We start from the raw sequence: 13822 nt of genomic DNA, 5'->3' as shown, positions 1-13822 counted from the left end.
TCTTTAGGCAGTCCTTGTACCTCTTCTTTGGTGCACCTCTGTCACGGTGGCCAGTGGAGAGCTCGCCATATAACACGATCTTGGGAAGGCGATGGTCCTCCATTCTGGAGACGTGACCCACCCAACGCAGCTGGATCTTCAGCAGCGTGGACTCGATGCTATTATAATTCTTCTATTATAATTTTCCATTCTGGAGACGTGACCTACCCAGCGCAGTTCACTCACAGAGCATAGAAATCTACAGGACAGTATGGGCTCTTCAGCCCACAATGTTATGCTGATCAAATAACCTACTCTAACAACAGCCTGGAATTTCCCTAGTGCGCAACCCATTATTTCTCAGTTCCATGTTTCTACCTTTTGAAAGAACCTGTTTTATATTTAGACATACATCACGGTAACAGGCCATTTTGGCCCACGAGTCCGTGCCACCCAACTTACACCCATTTGACCTACAACCCCCAGCACATTTGGAACGGTGGGAGGAAGCCGGAGCCCCCGGGGAAGACCCACGCAGACACGAGGACTGCCCAAATTCGAACCCCAGTCCAGTCCCAAGAGCTGGCGCTCCAACAGTGTTGTGCTAACCACTACTGCCATTGCTGGCCTTGCATTCCATTCACCCACCACTCTGTGTGTGAACTGACCTAGTACATCCATCCCTGAGCACCTTAAAACTATACCCTCTGGCGTTAGCCATTACAGCCCGAGGAAAAGGCCTCTGGCCATCCACACGATCAATGCCTCATCATCTTATTCAACTCTCTCTGGTCACCCTTCATCCTCCTTGGTCTTCATTGACCATCAATAACTATCGCCCTTTTAGGCAGCATGTGCTTCCATTATCTTCATCTGACACTTCTGCTGATCAATGTTTAACTGAGGTTAAGATCCTAACACCAAGGGTCGGCCTCACAACCTCCAATGTGCTTGGGTTGTTTGGCAGCTCTGTATAGAAACAGATGTAAAGGAAATGGCTACTTTCTCCCGAGCTTCAGTTGGCAGAACCCTCTTTAGATTTATGAATTTATGAATCTACAAATTTGGTTCATTAAATGTATCTGTTATTGGGAATGCAAGTATGTGTCATGAGATGTTTTGACATAACAGAAGCTGCAAAATCTCAGTGAAGAAACATGAAAGGTTTCTTTCAGTGAAGTAGAAAATGTATAATTATAGAATCGAACAGAACATCTGGTCAGCAGGGCCATGTAATTCCTACGTATACTAAAGCTGTTTGCTTAATTTAGATTTAGAACCACAGAACATTACAGAAAACTGGACCCTCGGCCCTTCTAGACTGTGCTGATCTATTTTTCCCACTGACCTGTACCCAGTCCACAGCCCTCCATACCACTCCCATCCATATAACTGTCCAAAATTTTCTTAAATGTTAAACTTGAGCTCGTATTCACCTTGTCAGCTGGCAGCTCGTTCCACACTCCCACCATTCTCTCTGTGAAGAGATTTCCCCTCATGTTCCCCCTAAACTTTTCCCTTTCATACAATCCATGTCTTCTGGTTTGTGTCTCACCCACCCTCAGTGGAAAAAGCCTATCTACATTTACTCTGTCTATCCCCCTCATAATTTTAAATACCTCTATCAAATCTCCCCTCATTCTTCTACACTCCAAGGAATTAAGTCCTAACCTGTTAAATCTTTTCCTGCAACTCAGTTACTGAAGTTGGGGCAACATCCTAGTAAATCTTCTTTGAATTTTTTCAATTTCATTGATATCTTTCCTGTAGTTAGGTGACCAAAACTGTACACAATACTCCAAATTTGACCTCTCGACTGCCTTATATTACCATAACATCCCAACTCCTACACTCTGATTTATGAAGGCCAATAAACTAAAAGCTCTCTTTACAACCCTATCCACCTGTGACACAACTTTAGAGAATTATGTATCTGTATTCCCAGGTCCCTCTGTTCTACCACACTCCTCAGTGTCCAACCATTCACTGTGTATGTCTTAGTTGGTGTGTTCCTCCAAAATGCAACACTCACATTTGTCTGCATTAAATTCCATCTGCCATTTTTCCAGCTGGTCCAGATCGCTCGGCAAGCTTTGCAAACCTTCCTTGCTGCCCACAACACCTCGAATGTCAGTGTCATCTGCAAATTTGCTGAAACTATTTACCACATTATCATCCCACACTTATTTTTCTATCCAAGGACTCTCCACCACTGCCTCTGACAACTCGTTCCAAATATTCACCATGGTCTGTGAGATGAGCATATCCTTCCAATCACCCTTAAATTTCTTCTGTCTCACCTTAAGCCTATGCCCTCCAGATCAGCCAGTCTCAACGAGGGCCACACAGCCCCTCCCTGAGGTCTACAGTGCATTTAAAGGTGGATGGGCTGTGAACTATAATCAGAAAATATTTTTGTTTTTTATGTAGTCAGTAGGAGAGAAGTACAGAAGAAACAAACTAAACTTGACTGCTTCCCAGGGAAGGGGCTCATAAATTTTGACCAGAGTTCTAAGGGGGCCATAAACAAAAATAAATGGTGGAGAATAGCTACTCAAGATTCCCTTGCTTTGAGCGTAAAGATTTTGTCTTGATCCAATCCAACCCTGCCATAATTGTGTAAACCTCTCTAAGGTCACCCCTCAGCATTGTAATTTCCAGTGAGAATCAACTCAGCCTATCCAATCTCTCCTTATGATTACAGCCAGGCAACATCCTGGTGCATCCTTTCTACACTCTCTCCTTTGCTCTCTGGCAACCTGAACTGTACACAATACTTGCCAAAGTGTAGTCCCACTAATGTTATGCGCAACTGCATCAAGGCAACCAGCTGCCCTGTCCTTCTACACTACTTTCTATGGAGGTTATCCATGTCCATACCCTCAGTGCCAACTCCCTGCCCTTCACTATACATGTGCTTCCAGAATTTAATTTACCTGAACTGTATTAAACATCCAGTGATAAGAGTTCATTATTGATGATTTTAGAACATAGAACAATATGGCATAGTACAGGCCCTTCAACCCTCAATGTTGTGCCAACCCATATATTCCTTCCGAAAATAAAGTTCTAGACTTTCCCTACCCTGTAACCATTCATCCATGTGTCTGTCTAAGAGTCTTCTAAACACCCCAATGCTTCAGCCTCCACCACCATTCCAGGCACCCAGAACTCTTTGCATTAAACACACCCCTGATGTCTCCCTCAAACTCCCTCTCTTAACTTTGTACATACGTCCTCTGGTGTTTGCTGATCCTGCCCTTGGAAACAGGTGCTGGCTGTCCACCCTTTCATAATCTTGTAGACCTCGATCAAGTCTCCTTCTTTGCTCCAAACTGAAAAGTCCCAGCCCTGCTAACCTTGCCAATTTAATTTAGCAACTGGCTCACGCATGTTTTGTGTGCGGACGTGGGGGATTCCCAAACTGCTGACAATTTCCAAAATGTTGTTTTCCACAGGTCGATTCTTATGGTGGGTACCTGCGCTACAAGGTTCGCTACAGTGTGCCAAGGGGGCAGCGGGAGCCTGAGAAGAAACCCGATGTCATTATCACAGGAAATGGAAGAAAACTAATGTACAAACTGAAGAACCCCACTAAGGCCAATGTTATAAACCAGAGGGAAATCCGCTTCACTGAGGTAAATGTCAGTCTATTATCCTTCTCCGTCTGGGGGCGCTGGTGTTGCTGGATTACTCTTGATGCTCAAGAGGGACGGTGGGAGGGGACAGTGGAGCACTTGGCCTCCCATTTATTACCAGCATTCCCCAGCTAGACCGTGCTCTAAACCTTGAGAAATGGTAGGGAGTAAAACACGAGAGTCTGCAGACACTATAATTGAAGTGCAAACCCAATACTGGAGAAACTCAGCAGATCAGTGTTCTTGAGATAGCCATATAACAATTACAGGCCAGTTTGGCCCTTCTAGTCCATGCCAAACACCTTCTCCCACCTCGTCCCATTGACCCGCATCCGGCCCATAACCTTCCACACCTCTCTCATCCATAAACCTATCTAACTTTTCCTTAAATATTAAAATCGGGCCCATATCTACCACTTTGTCTGGGACCTCATTCCACACTCCCACCACCCTCTGAGTGAAGAAATTCTCCATCAGGCTTCCGCTAAACTTTCTTCCTTCTCTAAGCTGCTCCTCCTTATGTAGCAAAGATAAATGCTACATAACCAATGTTTCAAGCTTGAGCCCTTCATCAAGGTATGAACAAAATGTAGGCAGGTGCCCAAACTAGCCTACTCTCTGTTCTCCCTCTTCTCTCCATCCCTCTGTCTTTCCTCCAGCTTTCTATCCCTTCTCTCTTCATTCACAGAGCCCCAGAGCCCCCCCCCCCCATTTGCTTATTACCTCCTGTCTGTGGGACAGTGCTCTTCCCGCTGCCCCTCGCCCCACCATTTTGTTCAGGCGCCTGCCCACATTTTCCTTGATTAAACCTTTATCTTTGCTACATCAAGTGCAGTGTTTGACTGGCTGAGTTTCTCCAGCAGAGTGTTTTTAACCTGAGATTAGATCTTCAGTGTGCGGTGTTTTGCGAAAGGACATTTTTCAGGGATGTGCCTGTTGAAGGTCTCCGATATCCTCCTCTGGCATCTGGGGAGGAGATGCCTTGAGAACCAGTCACTGTTATCAACTTGAGGTGGGGGGGGCAGATATTTGGGAAGTATCACTACACGCACCAGTCTCTGAGACATAGAAAGCTACAGGTTGAGTCCTGGACCAATTGGTTCATTGATGAATAAGCAGTGGTTTCACCTTAATGAAGGGTGGACTTGCCTTGGCACACGATTCATTAAGGCAATGCTTGCAATTGGAGGGTTGTTATATAACAAGGGAACGCCGAGAAGTAGGGGGAATGGTTTCAGAGTTAAGGATCAGAAACTTGGTGGAGATGAAGAGAAAGTCCTTTAAGCATGATTAGCAAGTTAAACAAGATGCCAGAGCAAAAGGATGGCACAGTTACTATGGCGGTTACCGCAATGCTATTACAACAGCAGTGACCCAGATTCGAATCTCCCTGAGACCTGCGTGGGCTTTCCCTTGACCTTCCGGTTTCCTCCCACCCTCCAAAACCTACGGGGTTAATTGAGTCTTATTGGGTGGCATGAGTTTCAATGGCTGGAATTGTTTCTACCACCTTAATTTAAGAGATCGTCAACCTCTGGAATCTCCCTCGTTGGTGGCACGGTTAATGTATCAGTGCAATGCTCTGACTGCACCAACAACCTTGGTCCGAATCAGATGCTGTCTGTATGGAGTTTGCACCTTCTCCCCGTGTCCACACTGACTTCCTCCGACTGCTTCGGTTTCCTCCCGCATTCCAAAACGTATGAGGTTAGTAGGTTAATTGGTCTCATGGGTGTATTTAGGCAGTGCGGGTTTGTGGGCCGGAAGGATGTGTTACTGTGATGTATCTCTGAATTAAAAAAATAAGTAGATGGCAGTGAAGACTTGGTTGTAGTGGAGATTTTAATGAATGCAAGAAACGTGGTAATTGGTTGGAAAAATAATTGTCGCAGGGATAAGACATGACTTCACTGAATGGGGAAGGAGGTCAAAGGAACACATTGGAAATTCCCACAGTTCCGCTTTGCTTCAATATGGAGAAAGATACAACTGCAGGGATGTTTCTAACCATTCCGTGGTTTCCCACAGGATAACTGGCAGCACGAGTCAGGCAAGCCTGTGTCTCGCGAGGACCTCATGATGACTTTAGTCAATCTGGACAGCATTCTGATCCAAACAAAGTATGACAATAGGATGGCCAGTGTAGGTCTCCGCGACATTGTCATGGATACCACCAGTGAGGAGATTACAAATCTGGGAAAAGCACTGAATGTTGAGGAATGCAGGTAACCGGAGCTCTTTGCCATTTCCGAATCTGGTTTCCCTAGTCCTGCCCAGCACTGAAACTTCTATCCACTTCGCTCTGAACTTTCCTGACAATGAAAATGACCACAGAAAAAAATCCCATTACTCCCAGCATTTTGCCTGTAACTTTGGGTTCAGAGAACAGAGTCCTCTGGTCTTTTGGGTGAGGTTGAGGCAATAAATAGGCCCTTTCAAGCTGCCATATAAAATGGGGTTAACCGGGCAACTTGTGCAGTGGCTTGACAGGATCCGACCCAGTCAGCATGGTGCAAGTTCATCCAGGTCCCTGACTTACCTCGGAGTTGGTCGGGAACCCAGTTAAAATTACCTAGGACGCATCCTCCGGCAACTTGAACAGCAAAATAGCCGATCCGGTTACTGGTGCTGGTTCACAGGGAAACCTCTGGGAGAAGTGACTGCTGTTATTGGGGGTGAGAGAGGGATTGCTGCTGCGGGGGGAGGGAAGAGGGGTCGCTGCCGTGGGGGAAGAGAAGAGGAGTCATTGACATGGGGGAGAGAAGAGGGGTTGCTGCCGCAGGGGGAGAGAAGAGGGGTCGCTGCTGCAGGAGAGAGGAGAGGGGTCACTGCCGCGGGGGAAAGAATAGGGGTCGCTGCTTCAGGGGGGGGGGGTCATTGCCATGGGGTAGAGAAGAAGGGTCACTGCCTCAGAGGGGGAGAAGAGGGGGGGGTCGCTGCTGCAGGGGGGAGAGAAGAGTGGTCCTTGCCGCGGGGACGGGGGAGAGGGATCGCTGCCGCGGGTGAGAGAAGAGGGGTCACTGCCGCGGGTGGAGAGGAGAGGGGTCAGGGGGGTGGGCGGCTGACGGCCGGGAGAGACTTACCAATAGTTGCCCTGAGTGTGTGATGTGTCACTTACCGTGCCGTTGCGAGAGTGGGATACCCCTTAAATTGCTGGGTTGGCGATTTAATGGGATGATCCCCTGCTGCTTTAAAGGTGGTGGAAGCAGCTTTGCCCCAGTAATCGGACCTGGGTCCCAGGTGGGCTGGCCAGGTGCTGCAGCTTAAAAGTGCCGAACATTAGCAATTACATGGAACTGAAGTGGGAGGATATCAAACCAAAACTGGTATTTTCCTGTAGCAGTGCGTGGAATTCACATATCATTTAGATACAGATTTTGCATAACAATGTCACTCATCCAACCTTCTTTATTTAGTGTTTCACTTGCACCTCGATTATGCCAAGATATTGTTGGAAATCTGGCTCAATGTTCATTTACTGAGTACATAGCATACAGAAGGAAAACCCTGTGTACTTATAAGTTGTTTTTTTTGTGGAGAAAAATGAACACAGTTATTAAAATGACTGTCTTTGCCTTCAGATGCCCTCAGAGTTACATTGGTCTTTCATGTGAGAGGTGTGCCTCTGGATTTAATCGTGTCATCTCCGGACCTTACCTTGGTGTGTGCGATGGCTGCGGCTGCAATGGTCACGCCAGCACTTGTGACAAGGTGACAGGACACTGCCTGGTAAGAGCCTCAGACGTCACCACATGGTACATTACAGCAGATGGAATTGGGTGCAAAATACTCAATGGGATTAAGGGTTAGCTAACAGACAGAAAACAAAGAAGCACATCTGGATGGATCATTTGGGAGGCCGAGAGGGTGATAGACAAGAGTTACAGGAAGACAGTCACTCCTTCAGGTAGGAGGGCAGTGGCTTGGTGACTGTCAGAGAGGGAAAGACAATAGGCATTCAGTGCCGGCTGTGGTTTTTCCACCAAATAACATGGATACTGTTGTTCAGGATGACCTACAAGGGTCAAACCACAGTGGTCAGGCCTCTGGCACAGAGTCTGGCTCTTTGACTCAGAAAGGAAAGAAGGGGGGAGGTGATAAGGTGAGCTGCAGCGAGAGGGGTTCAGTGTTTAGGGGAAGACATTGGAGGTTCTGGGAACGAGATTGAAAATCCCAGATGGCATGTTACCTCCCAGGTATCAGGGTAGATGTAGTTGTCTGCATAAATAGAATGGTTGAGCATGGTGAGAATAATGTTTTGAGTTGGATTCAATGCAAGGAGTAATTCGGGAAAGGGAGGAGAGCTTGGAGCATGGATCAACATGTGGAATTATGACATTGTGGCCATTTTCAGCTGCCGCAGAAATAAATTTCATAACACACGTTCATGTCAGTGAACCTGATTCTGATTTGTGAGAGTTGTTACACAAGGCCAGGCCAGGACTGGCAGCGCAATGTTCGGGGACTCCGTTGTTTCAGAATTGAAAGCGGGGGAGATATAAAAAGGGGAGACAAGCATTGCTAGTCAGGGAAAATGTCCCAGTACAGATTGGAGGGCTCATCACCTGAGGCTATATGGTGGAACTGAGGATTGGGAAAGGGATGACCACATTAATAAGATGGCATTGTAGACCACCCAATAGTCTGCAGGAATCGGAGGAGCAAATTTGTAGAGTGATAGCAGACAGTTTTAAGAAACATAAAGTTGTGACAGTGATTTTAACTTTCCACACATTGACTGGGACTCCCGTGCTGTAAAAGGGCTGGATAGATTTGAGTTTGTCAGATGTGTTCAGGAAAGTTTCCTGAATCATATAGAGAAAGTTGTGATAGGATCTCCTATTATGAGGGAACAGGGCAGACCAGAGATGAAAGTGTGTGGAGGGGGCACTTTGGGCCCAGCACCATAACGCCATTAGTTTCAAGACCATTATGAAAAAAAATAGGGTTGAGATTCTAAATTGGAGAAAGGCCAATTGTGTTGGAATCAAAAAGGAGGTGCTATGTAGGTTGAGACAAGTTGTTTTCTCTCAAGTCTGTGCTTAGTAAGTGGGAGACCTTCAACCTTGACATTTGCTTCTTCCTGTCAGAATTAAAGGTAAGGCTAACAGATATGAGGAAATTTAGCTTTTGAGAGATACTGAGGCCATGATGATAATGACAAAGACTAATACGAAGATGAAGAATGAAGATGAAGACAGGTGTAGGATGCAAGGAACAAATGAGTTACTTGAGGGGTATAAAGAATGCAAGAAATCACCAGAAGGAAATCAAGAGGACTAAAAGAAGGCTCTGGGAAATAAGGTGAAGGAAAATCCCAAGGGCTTCACAAGATCACAAGAAAAAGGAACAGAAGCAGGCCATTTTGGCCTATTGAGTCTGCTCCGTGAAACCTCCCTGAGCTAAACTGTTCTCACATCTATTCCAAGTTCCGGGCTTGTTCCCATATCCCATGATGCTCCGACTAATTAGATACCTATCAATTTCCTCTAAATTTCCCCAATGCATGTGGCAACGAATTCCACAAATTCACAACCCTCTGGCTAAAGAAATTTCTCCTCATCCCTGTGGTAAATTGGTACTTTTTAATTCTAAGACTGTGCCCACTTGTCCTGGAATCACCCAACAGGGGTAATGTTCCGGCAAACCTCCTCTGTACCCTCTCCAACCTTGCTATATCCTTTCTAAGATATCAGACCCAAAACTGCACACAGTTCTCCAAATGAGATCTCCCCAATGCGCCATAGAGTCTCATCAACACCTCTTTATTCTTATACACCAATCCCATTTGAAATGAATGTCAACATAGCATTTGCCTTCTTTACTACCTATCCAACCTGACGGTCAACTTTCAGGTTATCCTGCACGAGAACCCCAAGTCCCTCTGTACTTCTGAGGTTTGAATTTTCTCCCCATCCAAGTAATAATCCAACTGTTTATCTCCTTGACCAAAATGCACAACTGTACATTTCTCAATATTATATCTCTGGATCCATTATCATTATTTCAGATTTATTGTCAGACTATCACATACAAACCCTGAGATTCTTTTTCCTGCAGGCGAGGAAGAGTTACCTTTTATTACTAATGCAAAAAAACTATACAATGTCCATGTAAACAAATAAAGAACTGTTAACAGATAAAGAAATGTAAACAAACTAACTGCAAGACAGAGAATTTTTTAAAAATCAATAAATTGCACGTCAGGGTCCTTAAATGAGTCCCTAATTGAGTTTATTGTTGAGGAGTCTGATGGTGGAGGGGGAGCAGCTGTTACTGAACCTGGTGGGGTGAGTCTTGTGGCACTGATACCTCTTTCCTGATGGCAGCAGCATCAACAGAGCGTGTGCTGGGTGGTGTGGAACCTTGATGATTGCTCTCTGACAGCAGCGTTCCCTGTACATATTCTCGATGGTGGGGATGGTTTTGCCTGTGATGACCTGGGCTGTGTCCACTACCTTTTGGAGGGCTTTACACTCAGGGTATTGTCTCCATACCAGACCGTGATGCAACCGCTCACCACACTTTCCACCACACATCTGTAGAAATTTGCCAGGGTTTCTGATGTCACACCAAACCCTCCACAAATGCCTGAGGAAGTAGAGACGCCAACGTGCTTTCTTTGTGATGCCATTGGTGTATCCGATTTCCCCAATGTAAGCCTCTCGTTTTCCCTTCCTGAAGTCAACAATCAGCTCCTTAGTTTTGGTGACATTGAGTGCGAGGTTGTTGTTGGTGCACCATTCGGCCAAGTTTTCAGTCTCCCTCCTGTGTGCTGACTCATTTCCGTTCTTTATACAACCCACTAGTGTGATATTGTTGGCAAATTTGTAGATGTGTTATTGTTGTACCGAGCCACAGTCGTAGCTGTAAAGTGAGTAGAGCAGGTGGCTAAGAACGATCTGGATCATGATGCGGTAAATTGAATCAGTAAGTTTGCAGATGACACTAAGACTGGGTGCGTAGTGGACAGTGAGGTTCCTACTGGGATTAATTCTTGGGTCCTAACTTTACATAACCCATATCAGCATATTGGACAGCACAGTTTGCTTAGCGATTAACGTGACACTGTTAAAGCGCCAGCGTCAGGGATTCAAATCCCGCCCGTGTCTGCGTGGGTTTTCCCCGGGTGCTCTGGTTTCCTCCCACCGTTCAAAACATGCAGGGCTTGTAGGTCATTTGGCAGCATGGGCTCATGGGCCAAAAAGGGCTGTTACTGCGCTGTAAGTCTGAATTAAAACTTTAATTCGACTCGGATTAGAGTTCCAAACTTACTGGGGATATGACCAGGGGGCAAAGAGATGTCAAGACATTAGAGACAATCTGAGTCAACGAACAGCAACTTGGGAGATGCAGGACAGCACCAATTTAGGTGGCAATGTCCATTTTAGAAGAGTAATGTGCTATGGGCATTGTTTCCTGTATCTTGGGTTGAGGTGCTGGTTTGATCCAGAAACATTATAAAGAGTGAGAGGATTTGAAGTAAATCCTGTTTCATGCACCAATATGCAGTGATACATTTCTTTTATATCTCACAGAACTGCCAGCACAACACAGAGGGCCCGAAGTGTGACAAGTGCAAGTCAGGGTATTTTGGCAATCCCACCCAAGGAACACCCAACGACTGTATGCCATGTCCTTGCCCATTCACTGAACCCAACAGGAGGTGTGTGTTACTGAGCTGGGAACTTGGAAAACTACAGTGCTGGAACAAACCTCGGGGAACTTGGACGCTGTCTCATTCACTGTGTCAGACTTACAATTTGGCATTGAAATGAGAGAAGATTACAACTGTTTCCATGTTCATCACAGTCTCTGTTCAGCCATCACCCTGCAGTTGCACATTCAAGTCTGCCCAGTCCACTCGCCTACACAATTCTGCCACATTTCCCAAAGTTACACTTACCAACAGCCTGATGTTTCCATAGTGTTCCACTGCTATCTCCCCATCCTGACCACCTCTGTACCCCCATCCTGATCACCTCCACCTTCCCACCCTGACCATCTCCATCTTCCCATCCTGACCACCTCCATCTTCCCACCCTGACCACCTCCGTGTCTCCATCCTGACCACCTCTATCTTCCCGTCCTGACCACCTCTATCTTCCCATCCTGACCACCTCTATCTTCCCATCCTGACCACCTCCATCTTCCACCCTGACCACCTCCGTGTCTCCATCCTGACCACCTCTATCTTCCCATCCTGACCACCTCTATCTTCCCATCCTGACCACCTCTATCTTCCCATCCTGACCACCTTCATCTCCCCATCCTGACCACCCTCACCTCCTCTGTTTCCCACCCACCTCAACGTTTCCCCAGCTTATATATCTGTTGCCCCACCCTGCATCTCTATTTCCCCACCTTACCAACTCCTCCTTCCCACTATGATCACTCATTTTTTTCCCCACCATCAATATCTCCATCTTCCCACTCCTGACCACCTCCCATCTCCCCGCTCTTGATGGCCTCAGCCCTCCCTTGCCCCCTGCGCCCTGACCCACCCCTGCCCTTGACCATTCCCTGCCCCCTGATCCTCGCCTGCCCCTGACCTTTCACTGTCACCTTCCCCTGACACTCCCATGACCCTCTTTGCCCCCTGACCCTCCTCTGCACCTCTTCTGCTCTTCTCTCTTGCCCCTCCCTCATATTCTTCCCCTGCCCACACCTTCAGTCTAGCATCCTCCATCCCCTTTTCTGGTGCCTCCCTCACCCTCCTCCTCCTAACCCTCTGGATCCCCAATATTCCTCCCCACTCCTCCCTGAACTTTCCCCTCACCTTCCTGTGTTCCTCCTTCCCCCAGTGCACATTCTGCCCCAGTTTCACACTCCCCACCTCCTCACCTCTCACCAAATACTCGCAACCCCCTCTCCTGATACCTACTCCTCCCTATCTCCACTCCCACTTTGCCCATTCTCCCCTTACACCAACACTCCCAATCCACCCAGTCTCGCCACTCGCCCACACTCCTCCCACTCTAAACCCCACACCCACATCCACTCTCCCCCCCATCCCATAAACCCACTCAGTCTTCCTCTCCCTCCATCTTATGAGAACTGCAGCACGAGCCTGTTCTCTGCCACAAGGTGCAGCTCAGGGTGTCAGGCAGTGGGGGTGGGGGGGGGGGTGACAGTTTGCCGGGCAATGTTTCTGTTTGGTGGGGGGAGGGGTGGTGTTACTGTGGGGGGATAGCTTGCCGGGTGGTGTTACTGTGTGGGGGTGTGTTACTGTCGGGGGGAGTGGAGAGGGGTGGTGTTACTGTGGGGTGGGTGGTGCGATTTGCCAGACAGTTTTATCGTGGGTAAGACGGTCCAGCATTACCACAGCCCTCACTGCTCTCCGCCTGTGTGCAGGTTTTCGGATAGCTGCTTCTTGGACACGGATGGGCGCCCCACCTGCGATGCCTGTCGGCCTGGTCACATCGGCCGAAGATGTGAGAAGTAGGTGCATCTCTACCACCACGTACTTCACTGGCTACCGCCAACAGGGTGGTCTCGTTCTCACCCACCTTTGCTTTTTGCAGGTGCGTTGCTGGTTACAGTGGAAACCCAATGCTTCCTGGTGGAAAGTGCACACCGACGGGTAAGTTTCATCACACAACCTCCACACAGTTGAGGGAGTGAGTTGTCGGTTACCTTGCTTATTGAGTTGGATTTCATTCACTCGATCAGTAGCTCAACATCAATGTCGTTAGCGGTGTTTAATTAAACTTAATCAGTGGACGATCAGGGCACTGCACATCTAACGCCAGTAACAGCATGAGGGACAGATGGTTCTGTGGATTCTCGAATCTGGAACAAACACCTGCAGGAACTCAGTCGGTCGAGCAGCATCTGCGGAGGCACAAGAACCTTCTGGGCCAAAATCCTCATCGGAACTAAGTAGAAAGTGTAAAAAGTGAGAGGGAGGAGTAAGATAGGGGCTGTTGGCGGGTGTAGGGGCCGATGTTACGAGTCGCATGTAACGAGCAACGAACCGGCAATGAACCGGACAGTGTTTAATTTTAAAACACTAATTTTATTTCTAACTTTTAAACTATAGTCTTAACTTTTAAACTACCCTTAATGTTAAATCTATCCCCAACAATGCGCAGGAGTTCTAGTGTGTGTATGGGTGGGTGGGTGGGTGGGTGGGTGGGTGGGTGGGTGGGTGTGTGTGTGTGTGTGTGTGTGTGTGTGTGTGTGTGTGTGTGTGTGTGTGTGTG

The 13822-nt window shown here is 47.3% G+C and overlaps 1 protein-coding gene across 7 annotated transcripts in view; it reads left to right on the top strand.

Annotated features, from left to right (window-relative positions):
• hspg2 (heparan sulfate proteoglycan 2) overlaps positions 1-13822 on the top strand; it is a 556383-nt gene that overhangs the window by 228468 nt on the left and 314093 nt on the right. For all 7 annotated transcript variants that reach the window (XM_069919165.1, XM_069919159.1, XM_069919161.1 and 4 more), the window contains 6 exons: positions 3438-3617; positions 5646-5842; positions 7199-7346; positions 11156-11283; positions 12972-13058; positions 13142-13200. In XM_069919165.1, coding sequence (XP_069775266.1) covers positions 3438-3617; positions 5646-5842; positions 7199-7346; positions 11156-11283; positions 12972-13058; positions 13142-13200 — 799 coding nt within the window. The remainder of the gene's footprint in view (positions 1-3437; positions 3618-5645; positions 5843-7198; positions 7347-11155; positions 11284-12971; positions 13059-13141; positions 13201-13822) is intronic.

Source organism: Narcine bancroftii, chromosome 2 (genome assembly GCF_036971445.1).
Source record: "Narcine bancroftii isolate sNarBan1 chromosome 2, sNarBan1.hap1, whole genome shotgun sequence".
Taxonomy (NCBI): Eukaryota; Metazoa; Chordata; class Chondrichthyes; order Torpediniformes; family Narcinidae; genus Narcine; species Narcine bancroftii.
Note: the sequence above shows the minus strand (reverse complement) of the source record. Positions and strands in the feature narration are given on the sequence as shown.